Genomic DNA, 15,951 nt, shown 5'->3' with positions numbered 1-15,951 from the left:
ATGGGTTAAATGCGGAGGTGGAATTTCCCTGTTATGGGAATAATAAGGGTCTCTTAATCTAATAGAGCAGACAAATACTGTGGCCTCTATAATGGGTCGTGGGGAGCTTGTGGTCATGCAAAGTGGCTCCTGGTAAAACAGCATGTTTGTTGTAGTTGTCTGTGCAGTTGTGTTGCTTAGTGTAAATTGTGTCCAAGGGGGTTGGACTTTGTATGTGTATGTCTTCTTCTCCCGGGCTACCAGCCTCCCTGGCGACTGTTACTGAGATGCAGCTGTTTCTGGCACTGATAGGGAAAAGGCCACAAGCACTTGTGGACCTGCTTCCGGAACCACATGAGGATCTAGCCGTGTTAAACAAGGCCCTCCAGCGCCGCTTTGAGCAGGTGCTGGGGGCGTGGTCGTTCAGGTCGCTGCTCCTGGAGGGGCGGAGGCTAAGGGGAAAGTGGATATGTGTGCTGGCACAATGGTTCGACAGGCGCACCTGGTGCTCGAGAAGGCAGTGCAGGAAGAGTTGATGCTGGAACACTTTCTGAATGCGCTGCTGCCAGAGGAGCCACGATGGCACGTGAAGGTGGCCGAACCAGCCAGCCTTCAAGTGGTCGTCAACATGAGTGGGAGGAATTGGATCCTGGTCATGAGGGGAACCTGAGCCGAATGCGCAAGTTTAGAGGCGCTAAACATGCCAGGGCAGAGCCAGTTGGTGAATCCCTGAGGGCACCGCACATATGCAGCACCCTCGCTGGCGTCAGCAACATAGTGGACAATGGACAAAGCAGAAGGCAGCTGAGAGGGGTGCTGCTGCTGCTGTGGTCACTCCCTGTAGCACTGGACTTGATGCTGGGAGGAGTTCCACACTGTGAGGACATGGACCTCTTGTGGGCACACGGATGGCTCGAGACAAAAACCGGGCTGGGCAGACGTGACGCCCTGGGACGGCCTACAGATGCATGGTGAGATCTCTGCTCTGGCGCCCACAGAGCTGGTGTTTGACTGACCACCAGGGGCGAGGGAGGACGGCACACCTGAAGTGTGGCACGCCAAGGTGCTGCTGTGCCCAGGACACGGCCTTGAGAGAGGACTTGGGGTGCCTGCTGCTGAAGAGCGGGCAACCTACAGCACTTTTGCTGGCCAGGTCTCCACGCACCCCAAGGACTATGTTTGGGTTTTAGCTAAGTGGGCCGCAGGATGACCGACTCTTGAGGGGCCGCTGGGTGGCATCTAGAGCTTAGGGAGCATCATGCTCTTGGTAATAACAGGACATCTGTCGTAGCTGAAGTTGTTATCGATGCGGCTGTGTTTCTCAGTGTAAACTGAGTCTAAGAAAGGTGGGCTCTGTATGTGTGCTCATCCACCTTCCTCTTATATCACAGCCTCCCACACGACCTTCTCCCCTGCTTCAAGCAGCAGCGCTGGGCTGGCCAAAACACCACTTGCCTGTGCTCGCAATGCTGTCAATGTCTTCCTCTGCGCCAAATCCGCAACATTTTACAGCAATAACAGAAACGTCAGTCACTGACTGTTGAAATCTTGTGGCAGCTAGTTCAGCCTAAAATTTTCCACCCCATATCCCATTCAAAGTCCCGCCTGAGCAAAGCTGTGGAGCCCAGGAATTTGATGGAGCACAAGATTTGACTTGGCGCCCAACGTGAATCACACGTGGAAACAAACGGCCCGTTTTCAGTACATTCAGTCCACCACATTCAGAAACCTGTCACTCAAGCTGCCCTCGTGATTCTGATTGGCTGCGCTGGATCCAGGCGGCCAATCCACGCTGCAAAGAAGCCGAAGGGGGCGGGGTTTCATGCTTCTCAGACTTCAAACGTGACAGCTCTGAGGGAGCGACAGGCGTGAAAACAGCGATGAAAGAAAGCGAAAGCAGACCCACAGGACAGCGGTGAGCTTTCAAGTGGGCACCGTGTGCGTGAGATGCGGGAAACGGACACGCTTATCGGTAATATTACCGCAAGAGGTGATCAGCAGAAAGGCTAATGAACTGACTTGTTTCTGCTACGGAGCAAAACCACAGTAACGTTACCGCGAAGTCGCCGTAGCTAGGCAACGCCTGCAGGCAGCGCGTGCGAGACCGTTTATTGTTTACTCGTACGTTAAACCGGCGGACCAAGTAAACAGGTAAACAAAGACTAAACAAGGCTAAATAAGCGAGTAAGCGGGCTTAAATGCGAAAACAAGCGTCTGTGATGGTGTTGAGCAGAAATAGTAAATTCATAGCCACGTTACCTTTAAACGCGTTAGATAAATCACAACCACGGTAAGAAAAATCGACTTTTTCGGTGAGTTTGTGGCTCAAAACTTTCATAAAACTGCACTAATTCCCTGATATCGCCTCGTAAGTTAACTAGTTAACCTAGTTAGTCAGCCCACTTAGCAGAAGTTGCCTTGTCTGTCAGACTAGTACGCTGTTGGTTAGCTTAGCCTTTAAGCTAACGTTAGTTATCGCTGCCTTAAGGTAGACGGCAGCGGTTAAGCAGCTGGTGTTAACGTTAATTAACGGCCAGCTAATTAACGGCTTTTATAAAACCAGCTGGAGTGTTTAACAACGCGCTGTACTCTCGTTTACACGAGGCTGAAGTTTGCTTCCTATTCGCCAGCTTGTTATTTCCCGTTCCACCTTAAAAATGGTGCAGCAGTTACATTCGGGCGCCTCTGTGTTTAAGGTGGACCGGGGAATTCTAGCAAGAAGCTGTTGACTGAAGCTTCGCCTCGTTCGGGCTGACAAAGGCGTTTTAATGTTGCAGAAGAGAGGTGTGTGTGTGTGTGTGTGTGTGTGTGTGTGTGTGTGTGTGTGTGTGTGTGTAGCCAGGTAGGGCAGTTACACACAGCCTAACCTAACCTACAGACGAGCGGAGCCGAGGTGGGTGACTTAAAGGAGAACTCCGCCGATTTTGAAGAAATCCACATAATTAACCACTTAAGATGCAAACAAACATATTCAGTGCTGGTTGGTGTGAAACGCTCCGTTCTGGAGAAACGTGCCGAGTCAGAGCTGTTCACAGTGGTGGTGATAGGAACCAGACGTCCACCTCTAAAAGCTCCCTCACAGAAAGTCACTACATGAAATGGTTCTGCCTGAGACACTGTCCCAGCCCGATGTACATTCAAAATCTGTTAAAGGTGGAGATGAACCACTCTGAATGCCTTTGTTTACATCCCAACCACTTGATCATACAGAATTAAAAAAAAAAACTGGTGGAGTTCCCCTTTAGTTTGATAAATACCTTGCTGCTCAGTTTTTATTTGTTTATTTATTTTGGATTCCCAGGAAAAAAAGAAGCTGAAGTCGCACACTCGCCAGCTTCTGGTTCGTATTTCCCCGTTCCACCTTAAACGGTGCAGCAGTTACGCTCTGGCGCTAGTATGAACGCAAAGGGCAATTCCACCGGCTTTTTCGAAATTTCCCCGTAAGTAAAATAAGGGAAGTACAAAGTAAGAACTGGTCAGCGGAGGAGCCGTTTAAGGTGGAACGGGATAATTCGAACAAGACTGGCGAATAGGAAGACAAGTTGAGTCTCGTCCGGAAAAAAGACGACTTGGCTTTTTTTTAATGCTGCACTAACATTAATTCAGCAGATGGCAGTGTTATGGCAGGGAGGAAGCGGGGGACCCGTCCTGGATGTGATGCTGAACAATGAGGCTTTACAACGGTGAAATATCCTGCATGGAGCCGAGACAGATGCTGCCGCCGCCGCCGAGGAGACATGGACGCGAGGTAACGTTGCCAGCCCACCACCCCGCCGCTGAAAGCCACTTCGGGCGATTTCGTTGCGCAATACCTGAATCGATATATTAGCCAGCGTGAAGTGAACTGCCGATACCCGCCGTGCTCTGTGTTCATTGACGCTCATGGCGGAGTTTACGGAGAACTGCGGGCTGCTCTCGCCGACCGCTGGGGAGAAAGCGGGCGAGGAGGACGGCAAGACTCAGCGAGAGGTGTCGGTGTCAAACGGAGACTGCGGGGGACTTTCGGCGGACGTGGTCGGCTCTGCTGGAGCCGATAGGCAGGGACTTGAGGCGGCTACCACATCTGTCGTGTTGGACCCCAAATCCGGAATACCTCGAAGGACCAGTATCATCAAGGTAAATGCCGTAAAACAGCCGTAGTGTTCAGCCGAGCCGGGGGGAGGTAGGGGTGGGTGGCCTTTGTGCCTCGTTTCACATTTCTGGACGCATTCGCGGGGCTTAACCTCGCCCCTGATGGACCTCTTAGCCTGAACACGCCGACATACGGCTCGCCAAGAGCTGCAGACCGCGGGCATATCCACAGGTCTGAGAGGTAGCCCGTTAGCACCACGCTAGCTGCTACATGTGTCCTCCCTTCTAAATAATGCTCCACATGTGACTGAGTAAGTGTCCCCGAGTCACTGATGTTATGATATTTAATAAGGTAGTAGTATGAATGCGCCTGTGATGTGGCCCGTGTGACCCTGTTTTAATGCAGTCTGTTCATTTCTATAGAAAGATGCTCTGGGTGGGGAAAATTGTGCATCATGATGCTTAAATTTCCACAATACACCATAGTTGGACACCAAACATGTGCCTGTAGCACCCCTTTAAACAGAGATCACACACACTGAACACTACAATGTGCTGCGTTAAGGCCAGTCAAGCAGGGCTGATTAACCATGAATGCCTGTCAATCACACTGGTACTGTTGCATTTGATAACGTACTGAATGTTGATGGTGTTGATGTTTGCTGGAAATGTGTTCACCGAGCCTGACATGTGGCCAGTGTTTCAGCCTTTTAGGGGGAGTCTGTTCTTTTTTTTTATGTTTGTTTACATGCAAGGGTTGGATGATTTGATGTATCACGATACTTGAATTTCCCCGATAAACGAAACTTCGACACGAAAACGTGCCGCATTTTAAAAAGTGCTGTCAAAAGCTATAATTAGTGATTTTTAGTGCACACTTCAAAACAGGACTGATTGTGCTTGGACTCTGTCAGCGGGCAGTCGATGCGCTCAGAAATGCGTGTTGTGTATCGCGGTGATGGCACACCATCATATCGCCCACCTCCAGGTGATGCATTTCAGTTGTAGCGCCGTGTCGCCGCTCCTTTAGACAAGCCAGCTCTTCTGCCGTCGCCGGTAAACTAACACTAAACACAGTAATACATCAGACTGGCTACTTGGCAAAACACCTGGCTGAATCTGCACTGTTGTATTTATAGTGGTCACAATTCATCAAGATGATGGGAAGCGGTAAAAATAAATCTGCTGTGTTCGGCACACAGATGATGGGCCACGGTGGGACCGAGGACGTTTTAAAGGGGAACGCCGCTGGTTTTCTGCATGGAAATGTCATTGCTGTGTCTTTAGGGAGCTTCCAGGACACACGGAAATCCTGCAGCCAGCCCTCTTTGCAGGTGTTAATGAGAAAAGTAGTTATTCGCTGCCTTGTAGTCGGACGACGGCGTGCGGGTTCATGTTTGGCACGTCTCCCTGAGCGCTTCACGGGCCGGCGCGGATTATTCATGTCGCGCGGATTGGTCGTGCAGGTTTAAACACGATTGCCGGAGCAGCGATTACAGAAATGGGAGGAATACAGGACAAGAACTTGTATGTCACAAATCCACCCTGTTCTACACGTTTCCTGTCGAACTTTGAGTGTCGTGTAAAAGTAGGCCAGAATATACTGTCCCCCTTCTTGAAATCGTCCCAGTGTGGAGTTTTTAAAGCCATTTTCACGCCACTAATCGCGTTCCAGGGGCTGCATCTGTTCTCTCGACTCAGTCCAGCCTGCCACCAGCTCGTTGTGCTATCACAGGCCTTTAGGTCATAGCGTCGCCGTGCATGTCAGTTACTCCGGCATCGAGTCTGTGGGTACGATACACACGACATGGTGCCCGTGGTTTCATTTTTGCTCATGCCCTACTACAGGTGTGAGCATTATTGTAGCGTCAATCAGGGACTTCCTTTAAGCAGGTCCCTGATTTAAGCTGCGTGTTATTTATTTGATGCCCGTTTTCAGGTTATTGAGATATTATTGAGAAATTTCTCTCAGCTTTCTTCAGCGCGGAGCGAGGCAGGAAATATTGCTCTACTTCCTCATAGGGACTGAGCTGTGGCAAACGCGAAGCGATTGCGCTTTGAGTTGCCGATGCAACCAACTTCACCATGAGTCAGCCGTAACATCTGCCAGGCAGCCTGTGACTTGTAGATGTAGCTTTCACTGCCAACGACGGCCTGTTCCTCAGGCCCGGGCGAGCCGCGGGAGAATTCATACGGCGTTAAAGTGGCTGAGCAGTCGTGATGCCAGCCTATAAGGAGGCACGTGAAGGTGGGCCGCACGCTACGTTGGTTCTGATCCCGAAACGTTCGCTGAAAGTTAATTGACGTATAAATAATTGCGATTGGCAGTTTCATCGCCTTTGTTTAATTTGATTAAACCACAGCGAGGTAGAGAAGCTGCGCCCTATTCGCGTTCCGCTTGTTGTGATGTAAACATCTTGCGAAAGCTCTGAACTGCAGTCAGCTCAAATAATAATCAGGCGATTATGTAATGACACTCTTAATCCTTACTGATATCGAGGCTGTGATATGCAACACATTGATATGCAAATGAGCTCTCTAACCAAACACAGTAGTCGTCGTTTCTATAAACGTTCTAACGAGCTAATTTGTTCATGTGGTCCCACAGAAGTAATAAAATAAGAAAATAATCCAGGAGAAAAATTATTATAATTCAACTAATTTACGTTTTTGGGTAACTACTATGTTTTAATATGTTGCTTGTTTTGTTTTATTATGATTTATTATTTGGTTGATCTCGACGATAATAATATTAATATCGGTAATATTAGGAATTTTTACATATTCTGTGCAAACTGGTGGCAAAATATATTCCGTTTCACTCCTGGGCCTCGTTACGCATTGTCACATCACCCCTGCTCAAACGACACGTTTCTAAGTCCCTGATGTTTTTATGTAGATTTTAGTGCCCGGTTTCTGTTTATTTGTTGAATTTAACACATTGGGGGGGGGAAATAAAACAAAATATCTCTGTTGTGTGAACAAAACCTCATATTTCCAAAATGGAAAGACGGAGAAGCTGCAATACTTTTAATGTACGTCAGTGGAACCAGAGATTTTCCCATGTAATGTTTGGTCCATTCATCGTGAAATTTACACCTGTTGTAAGAGGCGACAGGCGTTTTCAAACCGTGTCAGAAACTGAAAGCGAGGGAATTGGAGCTGCGGCGTTTTGTTCTGACGGCGGTGATATGATGTGTTCATTTCAGCAAGCAAAGTAAAACTAATTTTTACTTGGGAAATCGATAAAATGCAAGTCATAGTGTTTTAAAGACTGTTTATTGTACTAAGCTTCACCTGTTTATTCACATTATTCAGTTCTAAACTGCTGGTTTCAGCGCTTTTTCAGTTATACGCAAGAATAAGACACGCGTGTTCAGCGATGCGGGATCCAGACGAGGCAGAGGAGCGAGTCATTCGGATCAGAGTGAGCTGGCGTCGCTGGCGGTGAGGCAGGGGCCGTGTGCTTTTCGAGCTGTTTTGAAACCTCTACCTCAAACGCAAGAGTTCCACATGAATCAACATGTTCGATTGTCTCACTTGTTTCTGCCGTTACAGATTAATTAAAGAGTCCCGCTCAGTTCTGTAACGGTTCCGTTGCCTGAAACGCCACAGAATTGCTTGCAGTGTGACGGAATGTAAAGCAAAGCGAAGCAGGTCACGTGTAGCCTGATGGTATCAGCATCAGCTGATGCTCACAGCTTCTGTATAGGCAGCTGTTATTTTCTATGGGTCCTATGTCAGAATCAGCCGTTGGTCACATGTTAACCTCTTTATGCTCCAGGGTATATTTTGGTTTGTCCATCTGAATTTTTTCGTGGCCAAATCGCATGGCAGATTATTGTTACTGCATGAAATAAATGCACATTTTTATTTTATTTAATTATTTATTTTTAATAACATCACCCCTCAAATGATCAGAACGTGTGTTTTATGATCTCCACATATCTCTATACGCTCCCAATTCACTGCTGAGTGCCAAAAATCTGCGATGCTCTTTGTGTTGTTTTCTAAAAGTGATGTTTCCAGAGCAGATCACTGAAGAGACGCCGTCTGTTTATAGTTTAGAGCCCAGATTTGGGGAAAAACGGCTCGACTTTCAGTAGAAAAACAAACTGAGTTCAGCTTCTTTTATTATAAGGGTTTAAAATGACGTCACCGTCTATTAGACTGGAGAGAAGAGCTACAGCCTCACACGACGCCCAGCTTCTGAATGGAGCTCATGGAATATGAACATTATGAAGAACAGGACCAAGTGCTTTTCGGGACCACCGGTGGTCCAGAGGAGTTGTAGAGGTTAAAGTGATCTGGGATCTTGGAAAGGCTCTGCATGGTCCGATTCCTCGAAGAATCATCAAAATAATCAGTAGATTACTCGAGCGTGATGTAATTGATGCCGACAGGCTTGGAGGACTGAATTAGGCTGCTCTGTAGCATGACTGCGGTTGTGGCCTCTTGCTTCAGCTCACGGAGAAGGCAGTTGTGTCCGTCTGTCTATTTTTTTTTTTTTTTTTTTCTTTAGGTTCTTTTCGTTCTTTACGGAATGGTTCTGATGTCAGCGAGAAAGTGAGCGCTCTTATATGGCAAACGGAAAAGCATGCCTATACCAAGAGTGACACCTCACTAAAATAGAAGAGGAAATGCTTTCTCTCAGCCGTAGACGTTGCACTTAGGGTTTTTTGTTCTTGTACTCACTACAGATACACACTGCTTCCTGTGGAAAGACTGATGAAGTGCTTGTGTGTGCGGTCAAAACGTCATGTGATGTGAACCGTCGTGAGTTATAAGACACGGGGAGGCTCGAAGCAGCCTGCGCTTACGCTGTCTCTTCACAGTCAGCGCACCGTGTAATACTGTTATCACGGGCAGGCTGAATGAAGACAGACCAGGCCTGCGACTCGTCACGAAAACATGGCTTTTAATACGAGCCGATAATAATATCGCACTACTCATGAAGCAGAGTAGTGGTCCGTAGAGAGCAGCAGAGAAACACGTGGGGGTTTCACCAGAAACGGCTGTTTAGATAAGAGGGTTTTTTTGACATCATGGCTTTATTTTTCTTTCCCTTTTTGTCTTCGCATGTTTGAGCTTCCTGATTTGTGAATGCGAAAGTAATGAAAGCGTGGAATTAAAAGCTCAGCAGCTGGACGGCCAGGACGTCTTCTTGGCTCACTGAGGGTGGTGAACTTTGAAACCCGGCCTCCTCTGCCAGCTCTGAAACGGATGGAGGATGTTATTGATGTTTCTGTCTTGTAAACGTCTCTAATCTTTCTCCTCGCAACGATCTGTCTTGATGAAAAGCATCGTTTTTTTTTTTTTTTTTTTTAAAGCAGTTTAGGCGTCGGCCCATATCATCGAGACATCACTGCATTCGTGCATTTAGCCAACGATAGTGTGTCACTGTACAGTGAATATGCAGGTCCAGTCAGTGCGAGAATGATGGCTTAATCGCTCCTTGAGGGTCCTTAATGCTGCTTTACGGAGCTTTTTCTGTGGCATGATGCTTTTCTAATACAACAACCTGTGGTTTGAAAGGTGCTCTGCATCAGATAGCAAGATAACACCTCTGCCTTCTACGCTGTAGACTGGAGTTCAATCCCCGCCTGGGTAAGCGCCCTACACTGTACCAATAAGGGTCCTTGGGCAAGACTCCTAACACCACCTTGGCCTCCCTGTGTAAAATAATCAAGTTGTAAGTCACTCTGGATAAGAGCGTCAGTCAAATGCCGTAAATGGAAAGAGTACATCACGGTACTTTTACGGCACACAGCACCCATCACGATATTTTGACACACTTAAAAGCTGCTATTCAAAGCTGATTCAACATACTGGACCAGTTCTGCTGAAACATGCAGCTGGTCAGTGGTTTTAATGACCAATGATCACAGTAGCAAGTTCATTTAAGTGCATTAAGTAGTGCAAAATATTATGATGTGTATTATGCATCATGAATATTTTTGAAAAAACAAAAAAATTAAACACCAAAAAAAACTTGAGATTGTCACGAAACATTTCATGAATATAATAACATTTATTTAACGTTTCACACAATAAGATGCACCAAGTCCAATTAAACAGGACTAATGAGCTCCGTTTGCACTGAAACGTGCTCAGCAAAGCATAACGTGACCTACTTAATCACAGTAATGATAAATGTTGCCAAATTTCCCACCTCTACGAAAACCTTTTTTTGACGTTTTTCAGTTTTTGACATAATTTGAAAATCACTGTCGCTGTTTACATTGTCTGTAAATTTCAAGATGAATGGACTTAAAGAAACGGCCCAGAATGACTTGGAAAGACGTCTGGTTCCATTGACTCACATTAAAAGTAAGCTATGTTTTTTCCTTCTCCTGTAAAGTCACCGTTTTGGGGAGAGTTTCCTTCAGACAACAGCGATATGAATCTGTGCAGTCGGTTATCAAATCAATCTACCCTATGTTGCTATAGGATGCAGTTTATTAATTATTTTAGCTTTATTTAGTCTAAATCGGCCAAATAAGCTGTTGCTAATCAAATATAATAATGGCTTTATTTTTCTAGGCTTATGACCTGTGTGTCCCACATTAACACTCACACACTGTCCCATTTCAGCTTAACCCTTAAACCCTTGGCACAGCTCTCACAGGTAGTTGGTCTAAAGCACTGCACCCGTTTGCCACAATAAGGCTATTTTGTAAAGATCACAGCGGTCTTGTGGGTTTTTTCACAGGTCATCTAGTAAAAACTTAATTAAGTGAGAAAAAATAACTGAACTCTGTTTGCAAGGTCTGACTCATTCAGCGTTCCTGGGTTGAAAAGACTTGGCATCGGTGTTGAAGATCAAACTAGAGTCATCAGTAACTCCTGATTATTTCGTTTCCTGTATATTATGTTCAGTGTTTTGTCTGATTCTCTGTGCTGTGATTCCCATTTTTGTAAAGCTGCTTTGTGACAACATCAGTTGTAAAAAGCGCCATATAAATAAATTTGATTTGATTTGATTTGATGTCTCGGTTTGGAGGCGTATGCTTGCTTGCATTGAATTTTAAAATAATATATATTTTTTTAATCCTGAAAAGGATACCAGCCAGGTTGCAGTGGCTCTATTGGTTCCTTCAACCTGTGTAAATGTAAATATTAATGCAGCAAAGCAAACTAATAACTCTGGACTCTAAGAGTTAATGAGGTTTTTCTTCACCTCATTAGTACAACACCGATATCGCAAGGAAGATCATAGTTGTGGCTTTCCTCTGACATGTTGAGTGAATTATGAGACATGTAACATTTGCATAAGCTGTATTTGGCGCCTGTGGAATCGAAGTATAAAGGAAAGTGTCTGGGTAGTGAGCGGCAGCGGCAGCGGCAGCGGCAGCTTTAAAAAGGAAATTTGAACCTGCGCTGCTGATACTTGTCTTGCTCTCTTCAGAGGGTCTCTCGTTTACCGTCTCTTGGGGGAAAGCGTGAAGAAGCTGAAACATTAACGTAGTTATGGTTAACGCTTGGTGTCCGATTCAGCATAGAATTCACTTATTTTAGTCACTTATGTTGGTTTGTTTTCTTACATGTTGATAATTCAGATGAAGATGGAGATCCGCTGTGTAAGGTCTGCTATGTCAGTGAGGCTCTGATGGTCGTTGTATTGTTTATAACTCAGTTGCACGGTTTTAAAAGATCACTGTTTTGTGAGGACATGGTACCGTGTAATCTTCTGAAATTTATTCTCATATGTGGCATGCGCCCGGCCCTCCAGCCCCCAGGCCCCCGACGATGACGGTCACGAGACGAACCTCATCCTTGCTGTCATCGTCATTTGGACTGTGGGAGGGAACCCACACAGATACAGGGAGAACATGCAGACTCCACAGAGAGAGAACCCTGGTCGCCCGGCCGGTGAATTGAACCCTGGCCCTCCTTGCTGTGAGGCAACCGTGCCGCTGCCTCAGTAACAGGTTATCGTTAATTAAATTATGAAAAAATATCTTTAATTAAAATTCAGTAAGGTCATTCCGCAAGTGAAGGTCCAGAACATCATAAAGTCTAACTTGCTTTATGGCTCAGTGCCATATACTGTTTACTGAAGTAGCCGAGTAGGAATATCAGTATCTTATACAGTCGACAGCTGAACATCAGATCAAGTAAAGTCCAGTTCGGTCAGATTTCACCAACATTTACTGAACATCAGATCAAATAATGTCCAGTTCGGTCAGATTTCACCAACATTTACTGTCAGTTTTCTCTTTTTAGATCACGTCATGTGGAATAACTTCCCTCTGACTCACTTTCTTCTCTGACTGCTGTTTCTCTCCTCGTCTCTCCCCTGTGTGGCGTCAATCACTCGAGTCTCAGGGCTCATCGTAACACACAGATCTGATTGGCTGAGTAGCATCATGTGATATTTACAACGAATGTGATTGGTCTGTGAGTTTCCCGGGCCGCTAAAGCAGCGCCGTAAAGTCCAGAAAAGTCACGCCAATTAAAGTAATGTGAAGTAAGTGAAATAATTCTCTATCGGTTACAGATCCAGGTCCATCTAGGACAGTGTCTGGACCTGGACTCGGACCGCGATCCGCCTGTTAGTGACCCCTGGTTTACTTTGTCCACCCTTTGCTTTTATGACAACTTCAATTTGTTCAGGAGACGTGCAAAGTTCAGTCTTAGATGTTGGTTGCATTTTCAGCTTCAGTCAATGATGTTGAGGTCAAGACTCTGGGTTGGTTAGTACAGTATTCTGAGAACACCAGCACTGGGATTTGCTGTTTTTCTTCTTTTATGTCTTTCCTTTTCTCAGTAATGTCTTCTTATCAACTGCACATCTTTTCAGACCCATAGCGCTGAGTTGTCTTCTCACAGTGGCTTTTTTTTTTAAGATCTGAAGCCAGAGTGGTGCTTTTTCTCTTCTGTCTCAAAGATGAAAGTGCTGTTTATCTGATGGGAACAGTTTTAGTGGTCTACCACATCTTGCAGGTGGTTGTTAGGAGTCCCATTTTCACTGGTCTTGTATCTTATAGTCTAGTTTTAGGAACTCCATCTATTATTCTCAGAAATATCTTCTGAGAAGTAAATAACTTGTTCTTATTGGCTGTTCTGACTGGAAATTAAATATTTTGCCGGTAATACCAAACCAGTCGTTGTAGCATATAATTCTGAAAAAAAGCCCATTCCTTTACTTCTCTAACTCTCACAAACAAAGTGAAAAGAAGTTTAAGGTGATAAACCAACTTTCAGCAGTGGAGGTTTTGAAAGAGCCCTGTTTGAATCTGTTCTTGATTCGTTAGCTGGCGTTAAAGAGCGGTCTTAATACTAGGGCTGCACAATATGTGGACTGTTAATCATGATATTGGCCTTTGCAGTACTGATATCACCACAATAGACAAGTGAGCCTCTAACTGATTTGCTGTGTGCAGTGTGGCTGATCCCCAAACCTCCTCGATGAGTGTTTCTGTGGGCGTCAAGTAGGTGAGCTGGGTGATAAAACGATAACATTAACTGTCGCGTTGTAACTTTCCTGGATAGAAATATAAGAAATGTTCAATAAGTGATATAATAGGCCATTCTCACACTTCCACGTTCAGCGACAGTCCTGGTGGCATTTTCTACTCCCAGGAAAACGACGCTACTCTGCTGTTGCCATGAGAGGGCAATTTTTTGACCTGATTAGGGAGGGAGGGGGTCAAGGAGTGCAATGAGTCGCCAAATACACTTTAGCAACATCTGAAACGTGAAGCTATATACTGCCTGTTTGAGTGGAGCAATCAGAGATCTGTCCTTCTGTGACCAAGTCTGAGTGACGAAATAAGTGGCGTAACTATACTGCCCTAAATTGCACTCACCTCTATCCTAACATCCTAACAAGCTTTAGCAGCTCTGCTCCTCACAACTACAGCACTGATACAGCTCTGAGTCAGTCATGTTTTATTATTATTATTATTATTATTAGTGCATTCACAAGCAACAAAAGTGAAAGAAAGAAGTGGTTCATGTGAGTTACAGCCCTGATTTAAACTAAAGTAAACTGAGGAAGCTGTGAGGCTTTAGAGAGCAGGAGAGATCTTTCCAGGCTGTTTTTAGTAGCTGGATAACTTGAAGCAGCTCCGTCACTCGCACAGCACAGAGAATTGATGATACTGCAGATCAAACACGGCTCAAAAGCGCCGCTTTCAGGTTAAACGTAGCTAAAATTTGGGCTGTTTGTCTGGTGTAGATATTGTGGTTCACGCCTCACACACCACGATAGAATAGAGCAACCCAGTCGTCGCTGGCTGGTGTCTGAATACCGTGGCTGTGGTGGGACTGACGCCAGTGAGCCGGTGTGATCCATCGCCGGCGTCCCGAACCAGATCACGTTTGCTGTTCATACCGAGTTGCTGATGTTGAGAAACTAAACGGGTCAGCGATGTTTTTGGCCACTCGTTTAGCGTTTGTAACAGGACAGCCGAGCCTCGTCACCAGACGGCTAAAATCATCTTTCTTAAATTATGAATATTAAAAAAAACTGCGGCCGGGCTTTTCCAGACGGTAAAAACAGCTCACCAGACACTTTCTCCCGCTGTCCCGTGACCGATCTGTGAGACGTTCCACTGGTTGGTGAGTGTTTGTCGTGTTCTGACCACAAAGGATAGATTAAAATTGCGATTAACCACCCAGGAGCAAAAATCGGCCTTCAGTCTCGAAAGAAATAATGATTTGACATTCATCGCCATGTCGATTGATTTGATATGACATGACATATTTGGCCATATCGCCCTTCTCCGTCGTCAAGGGCTGTATATAAGCCAGCAAATGTAAATAATCTTGGTAACCATGTCACGTCAAGGATTCAGCTGCGTTTGAAGAATATCACAAGGCAAACCGCAGTCATGATCAGTATCAGCCCTGCTGGATAATTGCAAGTGTTTCAGGCTGTCGGGAAATTTACTCTCTTTTCAGAAATGACTAATGAGCTAACACAGCACTGGACTGTTTTCTTAATACATTTATTATTCATTTGACCGCAAACCTGAGATGAATGCCTGAGCTAGTGTTTAAATTAAGACCGAGAACGCACTGGCTGACCTCTGTAGACTTTTTAGAGACAATAGAAAACCATTAGTAGAACTGTAATGGGACATTTTTGTCCACGTTGTCCAGCTTTAGTTGATACTTTTTTTTTTTTTTCTGGCAGCAGATAATGGACAGAGTAAGTCATTAAAAAAAAAAAAGGAGTGGACCATCTGCAGAAAGGCATACCAGACCAGGCCTTAATGAAGAGCTGAGCAGGATTGTGAAGTCAGTCATGAAAAGGAACAGGAAGTTTTGAGACAAAGTCGGGCAGCCTTCATTGTTTTTCGTCAGAAGATGTGGTCATGGCTTTTCACGGACACATTTGTCTTGGCCTTCAAAGTAAACTTTCCAGAATCGGGGTCTATTTTTAGGTTAGGCTACTTGCAGTTTATGACCACATAAGGGGAATTTGAATTGGACATTAAAGCACTAGGGCAAGATTGCTGAACTTGTAGACAAGGATGTCTGCTCCAAACTTTCAATGGCCTGATCTTTCAGTTACCTGCAGTGTTCTTGGCATTGTTGTGTCTCAGTGGGCTTATTTTCTTAAGACCTTGATGACCTTACCGTTGCTGGATGTAAGGGCTGCACAGTGCATCGTTTCCTAATTGGGAGAAGGCTATGATATGAAAAACGCCTCTGATCAATCACAACGATCAGTCCTGCTGTGTGCTGTGAGCTTCTGGAGAAGTCGCAGGTCTGGGTCATCGTTTTTGTGGATGTACTGATGAATGGTCTTCATGCAACCCAACAAAAATAATACATTTTCGCTAAAATAATGCAGGTCAATATTTGAGTGTCCGTGTTTTCCTTAGTTTTAGTTTAGTGATGAGCTTATATATACATATCACATGCATATCACTCGCATCTCCAAAATGA

The 15,951-nt window shown here is 45.3% G+C and overlaps 1 protein-coding gene across 5 annotated transcripts in view; it reads left to right on the top strand.

The window, feature by feature from the left end:
- The first annotated feature begins 1,821 nt into the window (after positions 1 to 1,821).
- Positions 1,822 to 15,951, top strand: part of LOC108439292 (inactive phospholipase C-like protein 2) — an 85,661-nt gene continuing 71,531 nt past the window's right edge. The window contains exons 1-2 of one of the 5 annotated variants that reach the window (XM_017717601.2): positions 1,822 to 1,951; positions 3,586 to 4,095. In XM_017717601.2, the coding sequence (XP_017573090.1) occupies positions 3,862 to 4,095 (234 nt within the window). In that variant the 5' untranslated portion in view covers positions 1,822 to 1,951; positions 3,586 to 3,861. Of the gene's footprint in view, positions 1,952 to 1,994; positions 2,131 to 3,585; positions 4,096 to 15,951 lie in introns of those variants that run through there. The other 4 variants (XM_017717602.2, XM_017717604.2, XM_037534071.1 and 1 more) reach the window with 4 other exon arrangements.

This window comes from Pygocentrus nattereri, chromosome 24 (genome assembly GCF_015220715.1).
Source record: "Pygocentrus nattereri isolate fPygNat1 chromosome 24, fPygNat1.pri, whole genome shotgun sequence".
NCBI lineage: Eukaryota > Metazoa > Chordata > Actinopteri > Characiformes > Serrasalmidae > Pygocentrus > Pygocentrus nattereri.
This window is presented reverse-complemented; position numbering and strand designations above follow the sequence as displayed.